Source organism: Myotis nattereri (assembly GCF_964212035.1).
Source record: "Myotis nattereri genome assembly, chromosome: 15".
Lineage (NCBI taxonomy): Eukaryota > Metazoa > Chordata > Mammalia > Chiroptera > Vespertilionidae > Myotis > Myotis nattereri.
The window spans coordinates 38,883,439-38,908,644 of record NC_138090.1 but is presented as its reverse complement, the minus strand read 5'-3'; the positions used below and the strand labels follow the sequence as shown (position 1 = coordinate 38,908,644).

Genomic DNA, 25,206 nt, shown 5'->3' with positions numbered 1-25,206 from the left:
CAAGACCACCCCTTCCCCCCCTCCCCCAAAAGCCCAGGTACACCCTCAGGCCCCGCCCACAAACGTAAGGCCCGCCCCTTGTCCGGCCTGGAGATCATAGCTCGGCAACTCAGCAGTAAGACCCTGCTGGCCGCCCACCTGCTCCAGGTGGTAGAGCACCGCAGACACTTCCTGGACTCTGCGCACGATCTTTTCAGGGTCGTCCGCATCCTCCTCGCGGCCTGGGAGGCCCCGGTACAGGGCCATCTGCCATCGCAGAGAAGGGGAGCCCTCCACCTGAGAGGAGGAAGAACAGTGGGCTGGAGTGAGCCTGTCCGCAAGGTCCTCCCTCTGCCCGGCCTCTGGCTTCTGGCGGGGTGGGGCGGGGTGGGGTGGGCTGGGGTGGGGAATGGCCCTGCGCTACTGGGCCCCCGTTCAATCCGGTGGGAAGTGAGTACAAGTTAAGGTCCCGCTTTCGATGCCTGGTACATAGTAAGTGCTCATAAGTTGGCTCTTTTTGTTGCTGGTATCCCAATGTGCAGATTAAGGAGGCCTACCTTTCCTTGAAGGTGAAGATTGTTATGCAGAAATTCCCGGACCTCCTCATCCGTGTCTTTCTGGGGGGAAACATGGCCAGACTGGGTCACTCCGGAGGGCTCAGCGCCCTCCTTGACCCGTAACCCTTCCCCTTCTAGGCCTGTCATCCCAGCAACTGGTGGGAGGCTTGTGTAGGGAGGATGGGTGAGAAACTTGAAAGGAATCAGAGATCAGGAGTGATCAGAGGGGGAGTCCTAGAGGCCACAGAGGCACCTTGAAGAGACAGTAAAGATTAGAAGGGCCTCGTGGGGGTGTGAGAGGAGGTAGAAGGTGACAGGATAGCCTCAAAGGTCAAATAAGACCACAGAGGGATTATTGGACGTCAGAGGAGGGTCAGAGTGGGACTGCAAGTAAGTGGGAGATGGATAGGGTGTATTTAATCAGATGGGGTGAAGGAGGTTATAAGGAAAATGGCTAGGTTAGTAGAGGTCATGGGAGATTAGGTGTATCAACCAAGTCATGGGTAGGGTTTACACAGGCCAAAGGAGGGGTCAGTAGTGTGGGGGTTCCTTAGAGTTCCAGGAGAAGGGGGCCCTCAAGGACCAAGTTGAGGGGTCAAAGAGTTTTTGGGGTCTTGGCAGGACTCAGCAAGGTCCTAGGAGGAGCCCGAGGTCCCGAGGGAAGGATACCAGGGGAGGTCAGTGGGGTAGTAAGTTGTAAGGTTACTTAGCAGCGTCCTGGGGGAGGTTTTAGAGGTCTCGGGATAGGATCTTCTTAGGTTCTTGTGGTGAAAAGGACCAGGGGTGGGGGAGGGTGTTACTCCATACAAGCGGTAAGTGGGGTCCTGGGAGGCCTCCTTCAAGTTCCAGAGGGCTTAGAGTTCAGGGGCAGGGTCAATTGATCCTGTGGATTCTTGGAACCTCAGATTGTTCATAGACCTGGGGAAGGGGCCATTAGGATTCTGCAGGGCTACTTAGGGTCACAGGTGCTCACTGGGCCCCTGAGAGTTTTGAGGGGTTTAGCTGGGCGTCAAGAGAGTCCAGAGGGAGGGTCCAGCAGCGTCCTAAGGGAAAGAGGTGATGAGCTAGAGAGCTCAATGGAGACCCAGAGGTTCAGGGGAAGGCCAGTGGGATCATGAGGGGCTCATTGCTCATTGGGTCCCGAGGAGTTTAGGGAGGTCCTGGTGGAGGGCTCAGAGGAGTCTCAGGGGTGCTAATGGTATCTTGGGTGGGGTCCTCAGGGTCATAATGGGTTTGGCATGGTCCTGGGGAGGGTGTTCAGTTGGATCCCTAAAGGCTCAATGTGGTCCTTCTAGGCCTGTCAACCCAGCAGCTGGTGGAAGGCTTATGTGGGGAGGATCGGAGAGGGTCTTAGTAGTATTTCTGGATTTCAGTGGGGTCCCAGGTAGGGTCCTTAGGTCCCAGGGCTCTGGCAGTTTCTTGAGTGGGGTCCTTAACATCCTAGGGGGTCCAGTGAGTCCTCAGGGTCCTAGAGAAGGATTCAGTAGGGTCCTAACGGAGGGCTCCCAGTGGGCTCCTGGGGTCTTGGGGGCTTGGTGTAGGGTGCTGAGTGGGATCCTGGCAGATTCCCAGAATGGGGTCCGGCAGGCACCAAAGCATAGCGGGTCTTGGCCAGCGCAATGAGGTCCTGGTCAGTGGGTGCACACATGTTCAGGCCGATAGGCAGCATCTTCTTGAGTGTGGCCACAATCAGCGATGTCTGCACAGAGTACCGGTCTCCCCTGCGCTTCTTCTTGGTGCGTTCCTGGTCTGAGCCACCTGACTGTGGGGACATGGGGCTCAGCACCAGCATGAATGCCAGCCCAGCCCCATGCTTGGTTCCCACCCCAACAGCCATTGCCCCAGCTACCACCCCAGTCCTTGCTGCTCTTTCACCAGATGCCCAGCCCTGACCCTCATAACCCCAGCCCCTATCCCAAATTCCTAACTCTGTCCCAAACCCTTACAGATTCCCCCAAATTCCAGGCCTTTCTCAACCTCTGGAGGTCTTCTCCCAAAATCCCCTGAGAACTCTCAGTACAACATCCCTCCAAAAAACATGCACAGCCCCACACTTCATATCTCAAGACTGAGTTCCCAAGGACGAAACAAAGATGAGACAAGAGAAGTTGGAAGAAAAAGAGAGACACTGAGAGACTGAGATGGACAAGAAAACAGGAAGAGAGAAGATGCCAGAGAGATCCAAAAAGATCTGGGAGCAGAAACATGGGCATGGAGTCCCACAGCCATGTTCTGAGCCTTGGTGCAGACCTATGGTCAGGACCACCCCAGTCATGCCAATGAGAAACCCGGGTGACAAGCTTTGGCCAGAGCCACATCCACACCAGCTCGAAATATGGAGGCCGTACATGCATCTGAGTCCTTGCAGAGTCCTGGGCCAGGGGCCACAGGCCAAATGCCATCAGCGGCTCAAAAGGATAAGACTGTTGGCCAAGGTCACATAGCCAACTGCCAGAGTCAGGATTCTAACCCAAGTCTCTCTCATTCCAGAGCCCAAGTCTTAAACTCAGCATGCACGTGCCTGTCTCACCCTCATTCCCATTCCTCACAGCCTCAGCCCACAATGGACCTTAGCCCACAATGCTTTGATGCTTTGGGGAAAGCTGAGAGGTGGGTTTTTTCTTTTTTTTTTTTTTCAACGAAAGTTAAGAAAAAAAAAAAAGTAAATTTGCTCAAAGCTGAGGGTTGGGAAGGGAATGGATGATTGGGGACAGAGAGGAACAGGGAGAGAAAGAGGATGGTAGCTGGGAGCCAAGGATGAGGGGTGGGGAATAGGGACAGGGGTTTTCTGGAGGGGTGCAGATGCTGGGGTTTGTGGGGAAGAAGGTATTAGCCAAGAGTCATGCGGAAGGTTCCAGATGAGGGGCTGACCTGTACGTCTCCTGCCTGTTTCATCAGATGGCAGACAGAGACAAAAAGGGTTACCCCAGTCCCTCAGAGAACCCCAGACCTAATTCCAAGTTTACCTAACCCAAGCTCTCTGCCCACCAGACATGCATCCCCTTGTAGGGCATTCCCAGACTTTGACTCAGGGTGGGTGGGTTTGTCCTTTAGATTGAACCCTGTAGAGGGCAGTTCTGAGAGGTATAAGGGGAGAGGAGCGGGGGACCTGGGATAATGGGGATAGGAGGAAGGAAATGCAAGATGAGAGGGGACAAAGCTGTGAGGGCTGCAGGGAATGTGACCAGGACAGGGCAGCCGGCTGGATGAGGAGGGGCAGGTAGGAATCCCTTGGGTGTTCCCTCCTTCCCTGCTAAGGCCACCTCCCAGAGCAGAGCACCCACCTTGGCCATTTTGCTCTTGTTGTCGGCAGTCAGAAATGACATGTTGTTGATCTCATTCTGGACCACGAAATTCTGCTCCTCACGCTTGAAGTTCTGGTGGCAGAGGCAGTACTGGGGTCAGGGAGGGTGGGGGGAGGGCATCTCAGGGCAGCAGCTTCTCAGGTATGAAGAGGAGCAGGGAGTGAGCAGGGACTCACGTGGGACTTGCACCAGTAGATAAAGATCTCGCCCACCATCCTGAACAGCTCTTCAGCGTTGGGATTGGGCTCCGTCAGCCAGTGCGCCCTGGGCAGCGGGAAGGGGCTGGTGAGGGATGGGGTGAGACACCCAGGAGGGGGGCTACACAAGAGATCTTAGGGGAGAGGGTCAGGGGGACCAGGAGACTCCAAAGGGAGGGGTGGAATTTTCTAGGTAATCTGGCCATTCAGATTATTTAAAGTTGATAAATGACCATTCCTTTACAAGCTTTTTTTCTTTTTCTATTGAAATGTAACATGCACAGTGCTGGTGATGCTCAGCGTAGGGAGGACAATGGCTGGGAATCCCTTCGTTTCCTGGGTGTGAGGACAGCCCTGGAGTCACCACCACAGGGACCTTTAGCTCTGCTTTGTTCTGGAGGGAGGGAGGGATTGCAGGGAGGAGGGCAGACAGGGACATTTTTAAAGCCAGGAAAGAGCTGAGCCGTTGGGTTCGCTTTTTTACTCTTGGAGTGAAATTGTGTAAGATAATGACACATAACTTTCCCACCCTAAATTATTTCAGCTCTGTCAGTAGCTGATGCAGGATTCAGTTTGTAACTGTTTTATTCCATACTTTAGCTGTAGGTTGGAAGTGTTCTCTCCTGCAGAGCAGGCACTGGGAGCAGAATAATAGACCCATTAATTATAAATTTATGCTTTAAGGTTTTCTAAATCTGTTTTTTTTATGTTCCCTTTGAAAATTTAAGAGTTTTTTTAAATGTAAACCTAAAGCAATCAAAAGTTTCTACTTAAACTTTGTTTGCAACTCCTTGAATCAGAAGATTGAATTTATAGTTAAATGCACTATCGAGATTTTTTAATGAGGCAAATAAATTTTTTCTACAGTTAAAAAAAGAAATATAACATGCATATAAAGTGTCAAATTGGTGAAATATCACAAAGTGAACACACTTGTGTAACCAACCACCACCCAACTCAAGAAATAGAACATTTTCGGTCCCCAGAACTACCCTTGTGTCCCTCCCAGCCACTCCCACTTCCTTCCTCTTGAAAAAATGACCCTTATCTTGACTTACAGACCATGAATTATTTTTGTCTGTTCTTGAACGTTACATAAATAGATGATATGATATGTACTATTTTTAATTTTATTTTCCTGGCTTCTTTTATTCAACCTGATGTTTGTGGGATTTATCAATGTTGTGTGTTGTGACTTTATTCATTTGAATTATTGTGTAATATTCCACTGCGTGAATATACCACAATTTACTTGTTCAAACTGTTTGACCCAGCTCTCCCACTCCTAGGAATCTGCCCTATAGCAGTACCCACTGGTGAGCAAAAAGATGGATGTGCAAGGATGCATCCAGCATGCATACCACCACTTCCTTTTCTGCTCCCAGGACAACCTTAAAATCTTTCCCAACGAGGATGGAACTGGAGTTGAAACTCATTTACTATCCCTGAATTAGCCTGCACGTAGGAGTCAATAATTGTTTAAACAGTTTCTGAATTTAGAGAGACATTAGCAGTTGGTTGATACCTGCACTTGCCCTTTTATTAAAGATCTATGTTTCTGGGGGAATGAGACTGGTCACATCTGGACTATCTTTCTTCTCCCAGTGACAGAGAAAGGCCTAATGATTGGGCTTTGCTGCACAAATATCAGCCACCTCATCTACCCAAGCCTGGAGGCCCAGTGCTGGAGAGAAAAGCAGGGCTCCTTGTAGCTGACATTGCAACCGTACAGGGGCTCAGATTCAGGAGGGGCAAAAGGGCAGGAAGGGAGCAAATCCAGTGGGTTGGATTTTGTTGAGCCAGAAGCAATGGGGTTGGAGTCAGTAGGTTGGGTGAGAATGGCAAGAAGTTTGTAGCAAGTCAGAAGGGATTCAGGAAAGCCAGAGGTTAGGCTGAGGTATATGGGGGGACAATGGGGACATGCTGACCTGTTGTTGTCCACGTAGCGGATGAGCAGTGGATAGAGGGCATACAGGTCCCGGCAGAGCACAGAGAACTCGTCCCGCACAAGGAGCTCACCCTCCTCGGCTTCTGCCTTGGCCTCCAGGCGCAGCTGCTCCTCCTCCGCCACCACCTTCCCGGCCCGCTTGCGCAGACGCCCAATGGTTGGGATAAAGTGTGAGTGCAGGAGCTCTGGCCGGGCCCGGCTCACAATGGGCTGGGCAAACACTGCAGGACCAAAGTGGGGACACTCATTGCTGGCCAGCCTCTAACTCCAGAATCTGACCTATGACCTCTGTTCCCATCCCATGACTCCTCTGACCCAGCAGCTATCATTGACCCCAGCCTGACCCTGGCTTCTGACTCCAGCATTTATCTCTAATCCCACTTCTGACTTTGGGCCGTGACCTGTAACATAGTCTCTGAATCCTGATCCCAACCATCACCCGTAACCTGAACCTGTGATCCCAGCCTAACACATGTGCCTGACCTGTGACCCCAACTGATATCTTACCCTAGCCTGTAACCTCTCACCCGTCTTTAACCTCTGACCTGGTCCCTACCTAGACTCTTCCTCACTACATGATTTCTCACTATGGCTTCTTACCTCAGCCTTTGGCCTCTGATCCTGGCCTCCGATTCCAGCCCCAACCTCTAGTTTGAACCAATTTTTGACATAGAACTTCTAAACCAGGAATCCCAACCCTTTAAGGACTAATGTCTTGACCTCTTACCTATAACCCATCCTTATCAGGAACCTCATCCTCTGACCATTTGCATAAGGAACTCAGGCTTCTGACCCTGTTCCTAAATCCTGATCTAACCCACTCCCAGATTCCAGAAATTCAGAATCCAGCCTGGAGGACTCCCTGGACTCATCCTTTCAGCCCTGAGCCTCTCACCCCTTGTGATGACCCTTGACCTTCAATCCCGAAAAAACCTAGACTCTGACTCCTCCCAACTCCCAGGAGACCATGGAGCCTGGGATCTCCCTCTCAGACCATTAGATCATGGGGCCCCAGCCCTCCGAAGCTTAGTGCCCCCCAGACCCACCAGCAAGCCGTTTCATCCACGAGGCCTCATCAATGCCCAGGTTATTGACGATGATTCGAAGGATATTCCCCAACAGGGAGTTGAGGTGGTCAGAGGTGACAGCTGTGCAGGGTGGGAGGACCCCAGCGGGCAGGGTGGGTGGGGGCACCTCAGGCCCGCGCTCCCACCAGCGGGGCAGGTAGCTGCACAGCATGGGAAGGGTGATCTCGATGACATGTGGCATCTCTGTGTAGCGGGCCCCCGACTCGGCCAGCCCCCCGATGTCTGCCATGAGCCGCTCCAGCACTGGGATGTCAGGACACATCTCCTCCACGCTGTTGGGGAGCCCCAAGACTGGGGTGCAGGGAGGGATCAGGGCATGCCAACCCATCACCCTCAGACCTCAGTGTCCACACCACATACTAGGGTCCCCCATAAGCCCTGGGATTCCCCAATCTGGAGCACACCCAAGCTTGGGAATCCTCAGTCCCTCAGAGCCCAGATTGGGCCACATTGCTCCCAATGTGGACTGGAACCCTGACAGCTGCCCTAGCCCCACACAACTTACTGGCCCTCTCCCGGGGAGACTTGGTGGTGTACACTGAGTAGGCATTATACTCGTTCAGCTGAGGTTCCAGAAACGCCACAGGCATGGCCGCTGCCAGGCGGGCCAGGCACTCCCCGAGGGCTGGCCGTAGCCTGAAAGAGGATGCTCCTTAGCTCCCATGTCCTTCGCTTGGACCTAGGTTCCAGCCCCAGCCTCCACAAAGGGATTCTCCCCAGAACCCTTTGGAGCAGAGTGCTGCTCACCAGTGGGCACAGATATGGCCTTTTTCTCAGACTTCTTGAATGCCCTCTTGCTCCACCTGTGCTCTTGGCTCAGGAGAGCCCACATGAGCACTGCCAGGGCCCTCCCTCCCAGTGCCCCAATGTGCTATGGCTCCTGTGTGCTACCCTCGTTTCTGCAAGCCCCTTGTCAGGGCAAGCTTGTTCCTCAGCAAAGAACACCCTGGCATCTGGGCCAGCAAGAGCCTGGTCATCCCCCCACCCCACTCAGCCCCCACCCCCAGCGTGGAGGCCTCCATTTCCTTTGCTGGCCTTCACCTGAGTGCCCTCATGTGGCCTCCTTGGGGAACTGCATCTGCCACAAAGTGCGGCTGTTGAAGACTTTGAACATCTCCCCTGCTTTTCACTCACCCCCAATCTTTTCTTGCGCCCTCCCCTCTCTGAGGCCCCAGAGTGCTCATTCCAGCCCCAAACTGTGATTATTCCTTCTTACTTTTCCACATAAGAGTTTCTGGTTGTTCCCAGAGAGTAGATGCTGCACAGTGTTCGGTAGCATGAGACCTGGACGTCATCCACTGAGAGAGAGACAAGGGTGGAGGATGTGCCCACCACACCAGTGCCCCAAGCCCCTCCCTTCTATCCCAATGGTGGATAAGAGCAGGGGCTGGAGAGCTGCCTGCCATTTACTAGTTTTGTGACTTGAGCAAATACCGCTCTCTTGGCCTGTTTTCCTATCTGTAAAATGGAGATAATTATAGTATCTTCCTCATGAGGGTTATTGTGGGGATAAAACCAGTTAATACTTGGAAAGCAATTAAAACAAGGCAAACAGCAGGCACTCGATAGAGGACTCATGGATCTCTTTGATGACAGTGATGGATACTTTCCAGAAAAATGCAAACACACATGCAATCCTGGCTAGAATTTTAGGTTAGCCACCCATCCTCTTTGGATGGTCAGGTTAAGAATCTCAAATGTTCACAAATGTCACAAGGCAAAAAGCGGGCAGGGGGACTGTCCTAGATTGAAAAGAGACTATAAAGCCATGAGAGAAACATCACTGGATTCTGAATTTCTAAAAAATCAAAGGCATTTTGAGAGTAATAGGGAAACTTAGATATAGTCAGGTTAGGGGTGATTCTGATATGTGGTTATGTGAGAGAAGGTTCTTACTTAGGAGATACAAGCTGAATATTCAGGGATGGGATGTCACTATGTGTGCAACTCATAGTCGAAAGCTCAGAAAAGTCTGCAGATCCTTTCATCCGTAAAGTGAAAGGTAAAGCAAATGGGGCAAGTTCTTAACAATTCTCTTCTGTTGACGTTTCTGTATAGTATTAAAATTTCCAAGTAAAATGGAAATCCCCATCCAAGTTCTACTTTCCCTTACTAGAGTTTTTAAAAAATGTTTTATTGATTTTAGAGATACAGGAATGGAGAGGGAGATAGAAGCATTGATGAGAGAAACATCAACATTGATTGATCGGCTCCCCCCTGCAGGGATCGAGGCCCTTGGTAGAATAAACATGGCAGACACTGCTAATTGGCTCCCAGCACCTGTTCTTACCTACTATCTGTACTTCTCTTCTTCCTAGACCTCCAAAATGTAGCTCTACACATGGCCTCCAAGAATAAAGGCTACTTTCCCAGCCTCCTTTGCAGAAACATGGGCCACATGCTAAGTTCTGGCTGATGGGACTGATGTAAGCAGGAGTGATTCAGACCACTTGTAAGTTGTTCCTTTAAAGTAATTGAAGTGCCCTCCTCTTTGCTTTTGCTCCTCTCCTACTGGCTAGAATAAGAATGTGATGGTGTGCTATCTTGGACCATGTGGATAAAGGCAATATTTCAGAGACAGCAGAGCAACAAAATGAAGGGAACCTGGAGTCCTGACATTATGATCCACTTACAAATAGACTGTTACACAGGACAAAAATATAATTCCATCTCGCTTAAGCTATGTGATTTAGGCTCTGTTGATAGAGCTGCTGAAGTCATCCTAATTAACTCATTCTGTTACCTACTAATTTACTGACTGCACACTTTTCTTATGGCAATAAATCCACTCAATAAATACACATTTAAACACCTGATGATTCTATTGGGCACACAGGGACGGGTGATGTTGGCTGAATTGCCCCCCCTCCTCCCCACTTAGGGTCAGTAGTCCTTACGGATAACATCATCTCCAAACTGGTGCTGGGCGATGTGCTGGAAGAGGGTGGTGAGGACGGGCAGCAGGGCCACCGTGGTGTAGGTGAGATTCTGGCCCACACCCTTCACCTGTGTGCGCGCCTGTGACACCTTGCCCAGCCTCAGGTTCTCTACCATCTTCTCGATGTCCTCTGAGGCACTCTCAAAGAAGGAACGGAGGCCAGCCTTCACGATCTCAGGGCCTGACTTCATCACCGTCCTAGGAGGGAAGTGGGGGCACCCAGTTCTAGAGTATGAGAGTTTAGATTTCAGAGAATCTAGGAGTGGGCACCATGACCTGTAGCCCTACCTGGCATCCAGGGAGCGTGCCAGGATGTGAAGACAGTTGACAACAGCTGGGGCATCCGTCCCTGAGGGATGAAGACGAGTTTGGGTGAAGGAAGGACTACAGGACAGTACCTTCATCTACATCAGTGGTTCTCAACCTGTGGGTCGCAACCCCTTTGGCGGTCGAACGACCCTTTCACAGGGGTCGCCTAAGACCATCCTGCATATCAGATATTTACATTATGATTCATAACAGTAGCAACATTACAGTTATGAAGTAGCAACGAAAATAATTTTATGGTTGGGTCACAACATGAGGAACTGTATTTAAAGGGCCAGAAGGTTGAGAACCACTGATCTACATCCACCCCAAATTACATCTCCGCACCCCCACTCATACTCCCATAGGCTTCCGTTCTTCCCTACCCAGGCCCTGACCACCCTCGTCCCCTTCCTGACCCTCCACCATCCAGGCCCGACCCCTCAGGCCTTCACTCTCTGGTGATGAGCCTGTTTTCCCTGTCCTGGCCTGTGAGCTCCATGAGGGCAGGGCCCAGGACTGTCCCAGTCACTGCCCCCAGGTCTACCTAGTCCATGTAGGGTCGAGGGGAAGAACACAGTAAAGGTTGTTCAAATTAAGGCATGAACCCGGGCCATACTTCTTCAGGGTGGGGTTGGTAATGAGGGGAAGAGAGGGAATATTAAGAAGAAGGGCGTAGGGAGCAAAGTTACTTACCAAAGAGAGAGACGCGGTGACGAACAAGAGCAGCAAGCTTGCAGAAGAGGCTAATGATAGAGAAAGGACAGGGGAAACAGGGTGCAAAGACTCCAAGGGGACAAGGGCAGTGATGACACAGTTAGAGGAGGCAGGCATAGGGAGAGGGACAGAGACAGCCACGAGGAGATAGGATGATGGGGAAGAAAAAAAAGAAGGCAGGAGGGGTGGGGAGGGGCAGAGATGAGTCAGCTTGAAAGTAACTGGCAATAACTGGCATGTTGGGGCGGAGTGGGCAACAAATTCATCCCAGTTTGCCTGAAAGCCCCATGTCCTGGGAAACACCTCGGTCTCAGGCACAACAGGACAGTTGGTCACCCTGCCCTTTAATTGCCTCTGCAGATGGAGGTAGTCAGTGCCCAGCCCCCAGGACAGAGTCCCTAAGGTCCACGGTAGGAGTATAAGGTCCAGGATTACAATGCTGTGAGGCCACGGGGCTGGGTCAGAGGTCAAAGGGCAGCCCACCTGGTGATCATTTCCTTCTCCTTATTGGAGGCATGGCCACCACTGCCCAGCACTTTGGCCGGAGTGGACAAGAAATACAGGCAGTGGTTGGTGAAATACTGGTTGATCAAAGGGAGCAGGATCTGAAGAGTGAGGGGGAAGAGATGAGTGTGACTGAGTGAAGGGCGGAGAGAGTCTATCCAGTTCCCAGCCTCCTCCAGCTTCTGAGCCCACCTCTCACCTTGGCAAAGAACTTAATCTCCTGTTCGTGCGGGGACTTTTCTACTCGTCCACTGCTGACCACAGCCTCTGCGGGGAGCAAAAAGGGGTCATGGTGGATTCAAGGCTAGTGAACTCAGGGTGTTCTGATGGGGCAGAGTTAGGAGAGGATGGGAGATAAATTCTTCACATGAAGTCACCTTGTTGGCTCTGAAATAAAACTCTCTCTCCTACCTTTCATCTGCTGCCCTAACTCTTTGCTCAAACCCTTCTTGAGGCTGAGAATGGGGCAGGGCCATGGAACATCCCCTCCTCTCCTATCTCAAGCCCTTTTCTTCCTGAACTTCAACACTGGCACTGAGTAAATTTGAAATAAACGAAACAAGAGGTCAATATTAAAATGGAAATCAATTTCAAATGTAATAATAATGGTGACAGTAATAATTAATACTATTAAAATAATAATGCTGACCATAATTATTATAGACTTGCTATTTCTTGGCACTGTGAGAAACATCCTTGTACCATCTCCTCCCACTTTGGAGGTCTGTGTACAGTGCGCTCTCACTTAACATCCTCGTTAGGTTCTTGGAAACTGCAACTTTAAGCAAAACAATGTATAAGGACACCGGCTTGACCATAGGCTAATTGATATAAATACGAGTTAAGTTCCTATGGCATATTTCTCATCACCAAACTTCTAAATAAAGACCCCAAACACTTCCAATATTAAACTTTGAAATAGATGTGAGCTCTACATACATTTAAGAAATCACTCCATGAGCTGCCCCTGCCACCTCTCTGGCCCCATTTCCTCTCACTCTCGCCCTCAGTCACTCTGGTGCAGCCAAACAGACCTAATATTCATAGAAGGGGCCTCTCAGAGTCTTTGCCCTGGCTGTTCCCCTGCCTGGAATACTCTCCCCAGATGTCCACACGGCCCCTTCCCCAGTTCCTTCAAGGTCTTCGGGAATACTCCCCTCTGCACATGCCTTAGCTGGCTCTATTGTAGTCTTTCCCCCATAGCATTAATCACCTTCTAACACACGAAGTGATTTAGTTATTTCTGACATTAATGGTCTGAATCCAGGACAGGAATCTGTCTGTCTTGCTCACTGTTTAGTCTCAACACCTTTAACACTGTCTGGCACAGGAATTATATGAGGGAGGAAGGAGACACGCGTGACCGGGTTCCCAGGTAGGAAAGGCATCAGGGAGGGACTTCTCCGCACCCAGGTGGGCGATAAACTCCTGGGAAATGTCCATCCAGCGTAGCAATTGCTGCAGGAAGCCAAAGGCGAACCGTTTCTCAATGGAAGATGTATCCAGTTCCATGTCTTTAAGGCCTCTGCGTGGATGAGTGAAGGGAAGGGTCAGCTTAGACCCAGAACGCCCTGGTTCCCTTCTTGCGCTCCAACTCTGCTCCCGCAGGCCCTGCTTCTGCGGGTTCTGCCTCACCCCAGGTCCCTGGAGTTTCCAGCTCCTCCCTGGACTAGAGCTGCTTCTTACCCCAAGCCCCACCTTTTTAACACCCCTCCCCTCTGGCTCCACCTCATTTGTCACTCTCCACCCTCTTAGCTTTCTCCCCCTTTCTGGTCCCGCCCCCACTCTCCAGACCCCACCCTCGTAGCCTCCTCCCTTCTTTGGCCCTGTTTTCCCTACACCGGCCTCAGTTCTCCCAGCTGCTGCCCTGTGGGCTCTGCCTCTCTTCCCCACTGCTCTCAGGCCTGGCTCCCAGCCCATGTACCTGGTGACTGCATAGCCATTCATCTGCAGGAACTTCAGCAGCTCCTGGGCCTTCTCTCTATCTCGTGCCTTCTCCTTGGCAGTGAGAGTGTCGTAGGGAACCAGCAGAGGGTGGGTCCCACCACCTGGGGTGGCAAAGACCAGAAATCAGGGGGCTGGGAGGGACCCAGGCCACTCTCATTGAAGTGGTTTCTGCAGTTGAAGGCTTATATAATTACTAGAGGCCTGACGTACGAAATTCTTGCATGGGTAGGGTCCCTATGCTTGACTAGAGATTAGGGCCAATCTGTGGGGCAACCAGCTGGCCTCTGCCTTGGTTGGCCTGGGGCCTGCGGGCTGGGGGCAGCTCCTGTATTGAGCCTCTGCCCCCTGGTGGTCAGTGTGCATCATAGCGACCGGTAGTTCAGTCGATTTGCATATTAGGCTTTAATTATATAGGATAGTAATAAAGACAGAGATAAAAATGACCAAAACATTGCTTTTGGATGTTCTTCGCATCCTCACCACAAACCTCACGTAGTAAATGCTATTATCCTCCCTGCACAAACACAGAAACAAAGGTTCAAGGGGATGAGAGCAATTGCGGCAGATGGAAGTCACACAGCCCTGACACAGGCCCTGACGGTCCAGAGCCTATGACGAGGGGACGGTGGAGAAGGGGTCTCTGTGCAGGGGCGACAGGGCCTCTCACCCTTGGCTTCCAGCTCCTGCTTCTTCTTCCGCCCCCATGTGTTGTGGTAATTTTCCGCCAGCTGTTCTGCCATAGCCTGGGTGTGGATGCGAGAGTCAAGGCCCAGACTCAGAGGGTGTCCTCCCCACCCAAACAGACACCTCCACGCCCCAAAAGAAAAGATGAGGGGGTCTCACCTGCAGCTCCCGGGACAGGGTAACTCCGCTGAGGTCGGGTGGTTGGGGGTTGTAGCCTTCTCTCGGATCATAGGTCTGGGAGGACAAGGGAGAAATGGGGGGCTTGGTGGGTTAGCAGGAAGTCCATGCCCCGACCCAATCTACCCCCCCTCACCTGGCCCTAGACTCCTACTCTGCACCCTCTTCTTAAGGCCCTGCCTCTAAGCCACCCCCTACTTTCTATTCTGCTGTCTCCTTTCCTGGGCCTTCTCCTGCACCTCATTGTGGGCCTTCCTCCTAACCCCACTCCACCTCCTGCCTGGCTTCACCCTCTCCTGGCCCTGCCCCTTATTCTAGCCACTCACCACCCCCTCAATGCCCAGCCCTCCACCCTGGTCCAGCCTCCACCTGGGCACTTTGGGAGATCTTCCTTGTTTTCTTCTTCTCCGTCTTCTCCTCCTCACCCTCCCTGGCTTTCTCTATGGTCCATTCCCAGGCAATCATGGCTTTCAAGGACTCCTTGATGGGCCATCGATAAATCTCTTTGTCCTGGGGTTGATAGGAGAAAACGGAGTTGGTGGAATGGGGTGAGAGGGAAGTGGAGGTAAGAGGCCCTGGCTTAGCTTCCCTGGCTGCCAGTGTCCCCAAAAAGGGAAAGCCCCCAGCATGTGGCTAGGAAGTGGTCCAGTTGAATTTGAACGTAGGTCTCTTCCCTGCTCTGTTACAGAGCTTTCCAAACACCCTCTCATTGTCCCATGTTACACAGGAGACTCAGAGAAGTTAAGGATGGTAAAGGAATCAAACCCAGTCTCTCTGACTCTTCCAGAAGGAGCACTAAGAGTCCTGGGTTTAGGGGAGGCAGCCAAGTTCAAGGAAAGGCACAGTCCATGGAGAGGGATCCAGCTAGATCCAAGCCTCTGAAGCAGACTCACTCCTTCCTGAACCCCCAAACTTAGAGGTTTCATTTTGGACCCCCGACATTGGGCCCCAAGGCTTGGTCACCTTCTCTGAAAAGGTCTTATATGGCCTCAGCATGGGGTGGGTCTTCAGCTCCTCATCTACGTTCTCCCCATACGACCAGTTATTCTGGATCTGGAGGTGAAAAGGGATGGGTGGAGGCAGTGTTACCACACAGCTGAGGGCAGGAGCAAGATGAGGGGTAAACAGCAGCTTGAGGTACACAGAGAGGAAACCCTGGAGGGTTGTAGGTCTCAGGAAGGGTTAAGTGTCTCAGAAAAGCTGATGTTTTGGGGCAGGGGTAGGAGTTCCTGGGAAGGGGAGGACCCTGATGCCAACCTTGTCGAAGGCCCACTTCTCGTGCGTGTACTCTGCGAACTTGTTAATGAAGGCGTCCAGCTTCTCTGGGATGATCACACTATCAAGGGGGACAGGGTCAGCAGGTGTGGGGCTGGCCCTTCCTTCCATCTCCGACAGTCACATTCTACTTCTCTTTGCCCCGCATCCCCCCTCTCCTCCCACGAGGCCTCACTTGAGGGTTTCCACAGGCCGAGGATCAAAGTTGCCTTCAGCATCCACTGTGGCCTTTTTCTCAGCCTTGGACGAGTATGAGGCATCCACGTAGTCAGGGGGCAGGGCCCCTGCGATGGCACACAGACAAGGCATAGCTATGCGGTACAGCTCTGGGTCATACTTCTAGGGATGCCAAGGAGAGGGGTGTCACTGTAGGCCTGGCTGAGCCTGCAGTTCCTGGAGTCCAAGGACCTCAAATTTATCCCTGCCATCAGTCACCCTCCTCCCTGAGCCCACAAACATGAATTACGAAACCCAAGCCTCAGTCCCATCTGGACCCGCAAGCCATCCTATGTAACCTTCTCCAAGCCCCCAAATTAGAGGTCCATCCCATCTTCCATGACACCCAAATCAGAGGTCCAACTCATGGATTCTCTTTGATCTAAAGGACCTCCCTCCCTGAACCCCACATTTGGAGATTTCATCCTGAATCTAAACTTTGGACTCCACCCCTTCCAAACAGGTTCTGTCCAGGGTCCCCAGGTGCCCAGACCTTGTGTGCCAGCGAATCAAAGATGCCCCAGAAGAGTTTCCTTGTGAGGTGCAGCTCTTCCTCTGAAGTGATGCCGAAGTTGGCCCAGCCTGTGGGTAGGCAGTAGTACTTCCAACAGCGCTCATAGTGGTTGGTAAGAAGCTGGATGGGAGAAAGGAAGAGGCAAGCAAATGAGGGGGCGGAAGAAGTTGGCAGGCAAATGAAAGTCCTGGGAGGCCCAGGGCTGCCAGTGCTTTTACATTTTGAAGGAGGTGTGGGTTATGTAAATAGTGCCAATGAGGGGAATAGTATGCTTATTGGGGAGTGGTCCTGCACAGTTTATTATACAAATTTAGCATTCTAATTTAGAGTCAGGATGGGCATTAAAGCAGAGCTGGATTTGTCTGGTATTGTTTTACACAAATAATCCATGAGTAGTGTTATGTATGAGTAAATGGAAACATGGATGCAGTGGTTTGCTCTTACATCAATTGTCATGTGGAATAGAAACACTAGCAGCACTCCATACAAATATATGGTAATTGTGAAGAGGGCCTCCACATTTAATATGCAAATTTGAAATAGGGGCTGATTTAGATGTATTATGCAAAATAGTGAAGACATCCGAGTTGGAGGTATCTCCTTATGAAAACTAGCATGGAGCCCCGCCGCATGGCTCAGTGGTTGAGCATCAACCTATGAACCAGAAGGTCATGATTTGATTCCTGGTCAAGGCACATGCCCAGGTTGCAGGCTCAGTCCCCAGTGTGGGGCGTGCAGGAGGCAGCTGATCAATGATTCTCTCTCATCATTGATATTTCTATCTCTCTCTCCCTCTTCCTTCCTCTCTGAAATCAATAAAAATATGTTTTTAAAAAAACTAGCATGGAAATAGAAAATAATAATAGGAAAGACTGTGCAAAGATTCAAAATAGCTGTGGAACTGTTTATTAAAATAAATGTACTCATTTGAATAGTAGAAGGCTGGTGGTCTGGGCATAAGAATAAACATGCTAATCAGGAAAAGCAGTGTGCCCCATGCAAATATATGTTAATTTATGTGAGGGTTGGCTCAATGTTAGGGAAATTAAACTTTAATTAGAGAGTGTTAGAGGCACCAATGACACAAAGTGAATATTCTGGGAACCCCAGTATGCAAATGAAAATGCTAAAGAATGGCTTCAGAGCTGCAGTTTAACTGGCCTGCGGGGTATTGATACAAATGAGCCCCATAGTCCGAGTGCAGAGCGAGCGGTGGGCGGGGCATGGAAATAAGCGAGCTAAAGAGCGTCTACCCTCACCTTGAGCGGCATCTTCGCGAACTCATTAAGGATGGGCACGTCGAACACCAGGCGCCGCAGCAGGTGCTGCAGCATGGACGGGCGGATGTACCTGGGAGGACATTCAGCGGGCGGTGGGCTCTCACCTGGAAGCCCACCCCACCCCACCCCACTGCCCCGCCCTGCCCCGGCCTGGGCCGCCTACTTGCAGAGCGCCATGAGGCAGTCCTCGATGACGTCACGCTGCGCTTTGGTGAGGGAGCGGCCCCGGGACAGGCGGTACACGGTGTGCAGCATGGAGTCCACCATGATGGCGCGGTGCTCGGTTCCCGCAAAGAGCGGCGCGCACTTGGTGATGAGCGGCAGCACCGCCAGGCACAGGTATCTGTTCAGCGCCAGCGCCATCTCAGTAGTGCTGAACGTGGCCTGGAACGCAGAGTGGGGACTTCAGTCCTCTGTGGCTCCTGGGGTTGCCCTGGCACTCGCACTGGACAGCTCTGAGCAAATGACCCAGGCTTCTGATCTTTCCTCCAAACCTGCTCCTCCTAGTCTCTACTCTCTTACAAAAGTGGAGAAGCCAATTAATGAACACTCATTACCTAGACTTAACACATATTTGCATTCTGCAGTTTTCACCTTGGGCATGTTAATTTCTTCTAACCCCACCTTTTTTCCTGTGATATTTTCATGCAACACTCAGACTATACCATTTTATCCCAAAATACTTAAATATGTATCTCCATTCAGACAAGAAGTTCTATTTAACACTCTATGCTGCCATTATCACACCTCACAGAATTAACAATCCTATATAATAAAAGGGTAATATGCAAATGGACCCTAATAGAGGAACAACCTGTTGCTATGATGTGCACTGACCACCAGGGAGCAGACGCTCAATGCAGGAGCTGCCCCCTAGTGGTCTGTGCGCTCCTACAGGGGGAGCTCCACTCAGCCACAAGCCAGGCTGAAGGCTGTGAGTGCAGTGGTGGTGCAGGAGCCTCTCCTGACTCCATGGCAGCACTAAGGACATCCGACTAACAGCTTAGGCCCACTCCCTGGGGGAAATGGGCCCAAGCCATTAGTCGGACATCCCCTGAGAGCTCTCGGGATGCCAGAGGGATGTTTGACTGCCAGCTTAGGCCTGATTCCCTGGGGGAGCAGGCCTAAGCTGGCAGGTGGACATCCCCTGAGGGGTCCTGGACTGCGAGAGGGCAAGGCCAGGATGAAGTACCATCCCGAGTGCATGAATTTTTGTGCACTGGCCTAGTGTCTTCATAATTCATTATCAGCTTTCTCCACTTGTCTCAAAAGTTGCTTTGCATTTAGCTGAGATTGTTTGGATCAGGGCTCCAGGAAGGTCAACACACTATGTTTAGCTGATGGGTCTCGGGTCTTCTCATCTGCAGCAGTCCCTTTTCCTTCCCCGCTTTAAAGCTGTTTATTTGCTGAAGTAACTGAGTCATTAGTCCAGTGGAATCTCTTACTGATCACTTTGGCTGACCACTTCCTGGTGGTGTCAGTTAACTTGTTCCTTTGCCCCAGTATTTCTGACAAGCTGATGGTTATAGATTCAAGTTCCTGTATTCCTCTTCCCAATTAATTGCCAAGAGTTATTTCTCCCATCTTAAAGAAGAGCCTTCTTTTGACCAAGATCACCCCTCCAGCACATCGCCATTTTTCTGCCTCCTTTCTTACCAACTTGTGTAAAAACTGTCAACACTCATTGTCCCACATACCTCACCCCCAGGCTCCTTAAACTCTCTCCAGTAAGGCTTTTGCCCCACCACCTTGTTGAAACTGTCAAGATCATCAGTGACCTCCATCTGGCCAAACCAGTGGTCAGTTCTCAGTCCTCATTGTACTTGGCCTTGGTAACTGTTATTAGTACTATTGTTGTGCACAGGTCTTTGTGTCTCCATGATGCTGAACCATCTCTGAGAATGATTATTTCTTATAACCTGAGGTGTTGGAGATTTCCACCCTGCCCCTTTCCCAGAATTCAGTTTTTCTTGGTTTTGTCTTCTATCTTGATGGTGGGGGAGGGAGGGTCAGGAAAGCTACACAATTTCAGAACACACTATTCCCACTGAAGTAGGGAGGCTGGCCAGGCTGCTCACCGTGTCCAGTGAGGCAGCTGCCCTCATGTCGGGCAAGAATCCCACGTCCAGCACATGCAGCAAGAAGTCCTGGTTCTCAATGCCATACACACGGTCCAGGAAGAGCACCATGGATGCCTTGTGGTCTGGCACAAAGGATGCGGACATCTTTGGCTGTACCAGAGCCCCATCTGTGGACAAGGACTCAGGGGGTCAGAGATGCCCTTCAAACCCACCCTCCCCAGCATCACTCCCTTGCTGAGTGCCACCCCCTCACACCTTTGCCCAGGGTGGGGATCTGCAGTGGGAGGCTGATGATGCCCACGAGGTCATCCAGGGGCACAAGGGAGCGCAGGATGGCACGGATCCGCAGGGCCTCACCCTTGCCGGCTTGGATTAGCTGGAGGGGAGAGAGGAGCATATCATTGGGAAACTCGTGACCCATTTGGCATTACCCCACTCTATCCCTTCCTGACCCCCTGGAGCAGAAATCCTTCTCATGGGGATAACTCAGGGGTCAAGATTACACAGCCCTGACCCCAGCCTGTGTGTCTCCACAGCAGCCTTGACTACCATGTGTTCTCACTATCTGGTCTCCCCTCACTGGACAGGGAGCTCTGGGAGAGTGAAGTCTGGGGCTATCTTGGTCACTGGTGTGTCCCCAGCATTGCCTAACTCAGGACCATGTTGAATGCCTGAATGAAGCGTTTAAGGCCATGCACGCCCCTCGGTCTTTGGTTCTCACATGCATCTCTGGTGCACAGCGTCCAAGAAGATCAATCAAGGCAGCGTAGAAGGACATGATGGCGTGTCCCAGGTGCACCCGGTTTTCCTCAGGGGGCTCCTCCCCAAAGCTGCAGGGGAAGGACGGTGGTGTTGGGGAGGCAGCAAGGGGCACAGGAGGGCAGGTTGTTCTGTTGAGGAGGGGGCAGGAGACTCACTGCTCACGCCTCCGGTCCCTGCGGACACCGGGGCCGTCCCTCGCAGGGTCCTCAGAGATGCGGATGGCCTCTTCGATGGCAGCCAGCAGTCCCGAGCCACCCTCGCCCCGAAGAGCCGGCCCAAAGCACTCGGGCTTGCGGATGAGTAGCCGCACCACCACATTAGCGTTCTCCTCCACACTCTCACCTGGCAGCTCAGGTGGGATCAGGAGGCCTTGTGAGCCCAGGGTCCCTCCCTGGGTAGCCTTGGGCCCTGCACCTCAAGAGTTCATGCCCAGACCCTGCCTCCTGCCCATGCCAGGCTTGTAGCTCAAGATGTGAGCCACACCTGAGTGATCCCAGTCCCACCACCACCACCACCACCTGCCTCACCGTTGACGAAGACAGCAAAACGCAGAAAATCCAGGTAGCGCTCACCGCCGCAGGGGTTCCAGCCAATGTCTGGGTACCCTTTGGCCAGGAGCATGGGGCAACTCTGGAGGCCACAGCCAGCCAGGTAGGACACCACCTGGGGGCAGAGGAGGGCTCAGCCAGAGGCCAGACCCACACTACCATCCTCCCCGAGGCTCAGGTCCCTGCCAATCCCTGGTGCTCTGCACTCCAATTATCTCTGGAACCCTCTGCAAACAACAACTCTCATCCTCTGCCCTAATTTCCCACCTGCCATCAGTGGGGCCTCCCTGCTACCCCCAAATCTGTCCCCCACACTCAGTCAGAGGGACCCTGTAAACACCTGAATCAGGTCATGTCCCTCTCCTGCTCAGAATGCTCTGGTAGTGCATTACACATGGTAAAAGCCAGAACCCTCATTGTGGCCCACAAGACCCTCCACCCTTGATGTCTACATGGCTCCTCACCTGCTTCAGAGCTTTACTTGAATGTCACTACCTCACGGAGGCTTTCTCTGATCACTCTTATTTAAACTTGGACACCCTTCTGACCTGGATGATAATTTTCTCTCTTGCTTACTTTTTTCTCTCTTCAACACTTATCACTAGCTAATATACCATGTCTTTTATTATTCATCTTGTTTATTATCCATCCCCCCAACTAGAGCAAAGCCAAGGATTTCTGTCTCAGTCACTGCCATACTCCTACTGCCCTGCACATAGTAGGTGCTCAGTAAACATTTGTTAAATAATATAATAGTGGGTAACTGTTGTTGAGTATTTACTGTTTTGTAAATGCTTTCACAGGTTAATTCATTTAATCCTCTGATCAGCTCTATAACATTGTTTTAATTATATTCATTCTGCAGATGAGCAGACAGAGGCTTGGAGAGTTTAGGCCATTTGTCCAAGGCCATGCAGCAAGGGAGTGGGGAGGGTTAAATCTAAGTTTCTGAACTCGGAGCGCTTCAGTGCTACACCCAGAAGCAGGGGCACAGAGGGCCAAGAAATGTGCCAAGGCCACACAGCTGGGAAGGGTGGAGCGTGGATTTGCCCTCAGCTCCACGAGTGAGTGACTGTGGTCCTGATCTTTCCTTGAAAATTATTCTCTTTTTGATTTGATCCTGGACCATCCAAAATGGCTCCTCATAATGGGTCCTGAATCAGCAGGTGCCCCCAGGGTCCAGGCCTCCTCCCTCCACACCTTCTCCAAGTCCTGCTCCTGCAACGCCAAGGCCAGCTCATTGTTGTCAATGACAGAGGCAGCTGCCACGTCCAGGGGTGTGGAGCCCTGCATGCCTGTGGGGGCGAGAGGTTGTGAGAATGCGTTTTGGAGGTGCTTAGCCACCTGTCTCCTGCTTATCTTACCCCCTCTGGGAAGCCCTTCCTGACCACCCCTTTCCGGCCTGTGTTGGGTGCCTCTTCTGTCCTGTGCTTCCCCATCCAAAGTCTGACCACTTTGGGCTATTGCTGTCTGGGATGGGTCTGTCTTCCATGATGTACTATGAGCCCCATGAGGGCTAGCCCCATGAGGGCTAGGCCCAGGGCTGTCTGGGTGTCCCCAGCACTGCTCATTACAGGATCAGACCAAGGGCAGTTGAGAGTCAGTGTTTACTGAATGAATAAGTGAGCCATTGGAGAGTGAGGGGGGCCTGGATGGACTGCCAGGAGTGGGCTCTGGGAGGCATCACCAGGCTCAGAGGGTTCTCACCCAGGCCAATGCCACTGTTCTCCAGCAGGTAGCTCAGGTGGTCAAACATGGAGCGCTGGTTCTGCCTGCTAATGCGGCAGAAGTAACAGAGGAAGCGGCAGCAACTTGTCACCATCTTGGGGAAGCGGATCTCCTGGGGTGGGCAGGGTGGGCCAGTGGTCAGTGCCTGCCTTCCGTGGCTCCTGGCCCTGAGCTCCCCAGTCCATGCAGGACCCTTACCTTGGATTCGCCACCCCCAAGGACATTCACCATGACCTCCATGACTGTTTCATGCATGCCCAGTGCCCTCATCAGATTTGGGTGTTGGTAGAAAACTTTGTTGTTCATGATGTTCCTGTGGACAAATGTAGTTCTTGCGTGGGGCCCAAGTCCAGGGAGAGCCCCCAGACTCTTGGGGGAGCCGTCACCAAGTGGGCTCGCCTAGGGAGGAGACCTTTGTCATGTTGCCCATTGTATCCTCAAGTGCCTAGAAATGGCCTGGCACACAGTAGGTGCTCAATAAATATTCGCTGAGTGAGTAAATGAGGCACTTAACACTGAGTGCTCAATACTATTATTATTGTTAGAAGCAAGAGCTCACTAAAGCTACACAGGGACTCTACAAGGTAGGCATGACCCTTTCCCATTTGAGATGAGGAAACTGTAGCTCCAACAGGGTGGACTTTGTGCCAAGAGTCAGTCACAGGTGAGTAGGAGCTGTTATCCCAGGGGTAGGTGGAACAGTAAGGAGAAGGGACAGTATCTAGGGCAGCGGTTCTCAACCTGTGGGTCGCGACCCCTTTGGCGGTCGAACGACCCTTTCACAGGGGTCGCCTAAGACCACCCTGCATATCAGATATTTACATTATGATTCATAACAGTAGCAACATTACAGTTATGAAGTAGCAACGAAAATAATTTTATGGTTGGGTCACAACATGAGGAACTGTATTTAAAGGGCCAGAAGGTTGAGAACCACTGATCTAGGGAGATGGGCTAGTTGCCAGAAGAATGTATCACCCTGAGGATGGGGCATGGGGCAGAGGTGGAGGAAGGAGACATTATCATATCCAGAAGATGTGGCCCAGGGGACAAGCTCCCCTCCCTTCCCCTGGGATTTGCAAAGTCAAGGACGGGGCAGTGCCTCACCCAATGCTCTGGATCATGAGGTTCTCCTCCTGGGGACCCATCTGCACAATGAGCAGCGAGCGGATCTGGCCGAGGCACTCCAGCAGGCTCATGGTATCCACCATGGAGGATGGCGAGATGGTGTAAGCCCGGGGCAGGGCGCGCAGCAACTCCCCGAGCCCATCATACTGACGGTGCAGGAGGCTGAACATGGCCCGGACCAGCTCGGGGCTCTGCACAAAGTCCTCTTGGGCCCAACGCACCACTGTGTGAGACACCAGCTCCTGCAGCGACTCTAGGAAGGAGACACAGGGTCAGTACACATTTCCTGACCAGGGCTTTGAGCCCAAACAATGTAAAAGGGGCCTCTCTTTCCAGTGGCTCCTCAGTTACTAGCTGCCTGCCCCACGAGGCAGGAGTGCCCGGATTCTGGCAGATTTTTTCTATTACCCTAAGACTCTGTGTTCTCTTCACCCTAGTACTTCTTCCATAAGGGCCTCCTACAAATTTCAAAAGGAAAAAAAATTAAATCACTAGAGAACACCAGAGCACTATTATGAGCTTTCATTATGCACTTCTGAAAGCCCAAGCCTCAATTCTATGTGTTCTATAAAAATATTGGCAACTTTTCATCACAAGGGTCAATAGGGACAAAGAAAAACTGTGAACATTTCAGTATCATTTGAAAATGATGTCAAAACAACTCCTTTTGACATCTATTTTCCCTGGGAATCTCCCTAGGCCTCGCCTCTCCTATAGCCAGCATCCATTTATCTCTCTGTCCCTCTTTCTCTCCCAACTCGTTTTCTTCCCAGGATTTCTGGGAGAGAAGACAGATGTGTTCTGTGTCTCAGGGTTAAAAGAAACCTCCAGGCACTGGCATTAAATGATGGTGTCAATTCATGACCTGTGATGTGCTAATCTTACTTTCCTTCCACACTCTGGCCCATCACTTCTGACCTCATCTCCTGCCCCTCTCCCCTTACTCATTTTGCACAAGCCGCATTTGCCTCTAAACATACCAAGCATGTCTCTGCCTCAGGCCCTTTGCACTGGCTGTTCTCTCTGTACCAATTAATCTTCCCAGACTTTTGCACACCTCATTCCCCCAATTCGGACCCCTCCATGTTTATCCCTCTCTCTTCTTTCACTCAACTTTATTCTTCTTCTTAAAACCCATGGCCACCTGACATTATGGCAAATATATGTATCTGTCATAATATTCTAAACTCCTTGAGGGTGGGGACTTTGACTCTTCGCCCTAATATATTCCCCAGCCCTGCCAACATTGCCTGGCCCAGAGTTGGCCAATAATAGTTTCCTGAATGTTGTAGAATAAACCCTATAAAACATCAATGATTCTGCCTTT

General features: G+C 51.5%; 1 protein-coding gene across 1 annotated transcript in view; it reads right to left on the bottom strand.

Annotated features, from left to right (window-relative positions):
- The window catches only part of RYR1 (ryanodine receptor 1), a gene marked incomplete at its 5' end in the record, with an annotated part of 127,773 nt that overhangs the window by 57,140 nt on the left and 45,427 nt on the right, over positions 1 to 25,206 (bottom strand). The window contains 34 exons of the mRNA XM_081106715.1: positions 139 to 276; positions 537 to 596; positions 2,128 to 2,298; positions 3,821 to 3,913; positions 4,018 to 4,105; positions 5,967 to 6,207; positions 7,033 to 7,365; positions 7,580 to 7,710; positions 8,291 to 8,372; positions 9,972 to 10,210; positions 10,301 to 10,361; positions 11,015 to 11,064; positions 11,519 to 11,640; positions 11,739 to 11,806; positions 12,949 to 13,064; positions 13,464 to 13,587; positions 14,154 to 14,229; positions 14,330 to 14,404; positions 14,717 to 14,857; positions 15,311 to 15,400; positions 15,605 to 15,683; positions 15,798 to 15,961; positions 16,332 to 16,472; positions 17,612 to 17,702; positions 17,796 to 18,016; positions 19,711 to 19,880; positions 19,969 to 20,089; positions 20,435 to 20,543; positions 20,631 to 20,817; positions 21,003 to 21,138; positions 22,224 to 22,318; positions 22,731 to 22,863; positions 22,950 to 23,064; positions 23,859 to 24,132. Of these exons, the coding sequence (XP_080962841.1) occupies positions 139 to 276; positions 537 to 596; positions 2,128 to 2,298; positions 3,821 to 3,913; positions 4,018 to 4,105; positions 5,967 to 6,207; positions 7,033 to 7,365; positions 7,580 to 7,710; positions 8,291 to 8,372; positions 9,972 to 10,210; positions 10,301 to 10,361; positions 11,015 to 11,064; positions 11,519 to 11,640; positions 11,739 to 11,806; positions 12,949 to 13,064; positions 13,464 to 13,587; positions 14,154 to 14,229; positions 14,330 to 14,404; positions 14,717 to 14,857; positions 15,311 to 15,400; positions 15,605 to 15,683; positions 15,798 to 15,961; positions 16,332 to 16,472; positions 17,612 to 17,702; positions 17,796 to 18,016; positions 19,711 to 19,880; positions 19,969 to 20,089; positions 20,435 to 20,543; positions 20,631 to 20,817; positions 21,003 to 21,138; positions 22,224 to 22,318; positions 22,731 to 22,863; positions 22,950 to 23,064; positions 23,859 to 24,132 (4,535 nt within the window). The remainder of the gene's footprint in view (positions 1 to 138; positions 277 to 536; positions 597 to 2,127; positions 2,299 to 3,820; positions 3,914 to 4,017; positions 4,106 to 5,966; positions 6,208 to 7,032; positions 7,366 to 7,579; positions 7,711 to 8,290; positions 8,373 to 9,971; positions 10,211 to 10,300; positions 10,362 to 11,014; positions 11,065 to 11,518; positions 11,641 to 11,738; positions 11,807 to 12,948; positions 13,065 to 13,463; positions 13,588 to 14,153; positions 14,230 to 14,329; positions 14,405 to 14,716; positions 14,858 to 15,310; positions 15,401 to 15,604; positions 15,684 to 15,797; positions 15,962 to 16,331; positions 16,473 to 17,611; positions 17,703 to 17,795; positions 18,017 to 19,710; positions 19,881 to 19,968; positions 20,090 to 20,434; positions 20,544 to 20,630; positions 20,818 to 21,002; positions 21,139 to 22,223; positions 22,319 to 22,730; positions 22,864 to 22,949; positions 23,065 to 23,858; positions 24,133 to 25,206) is intronic.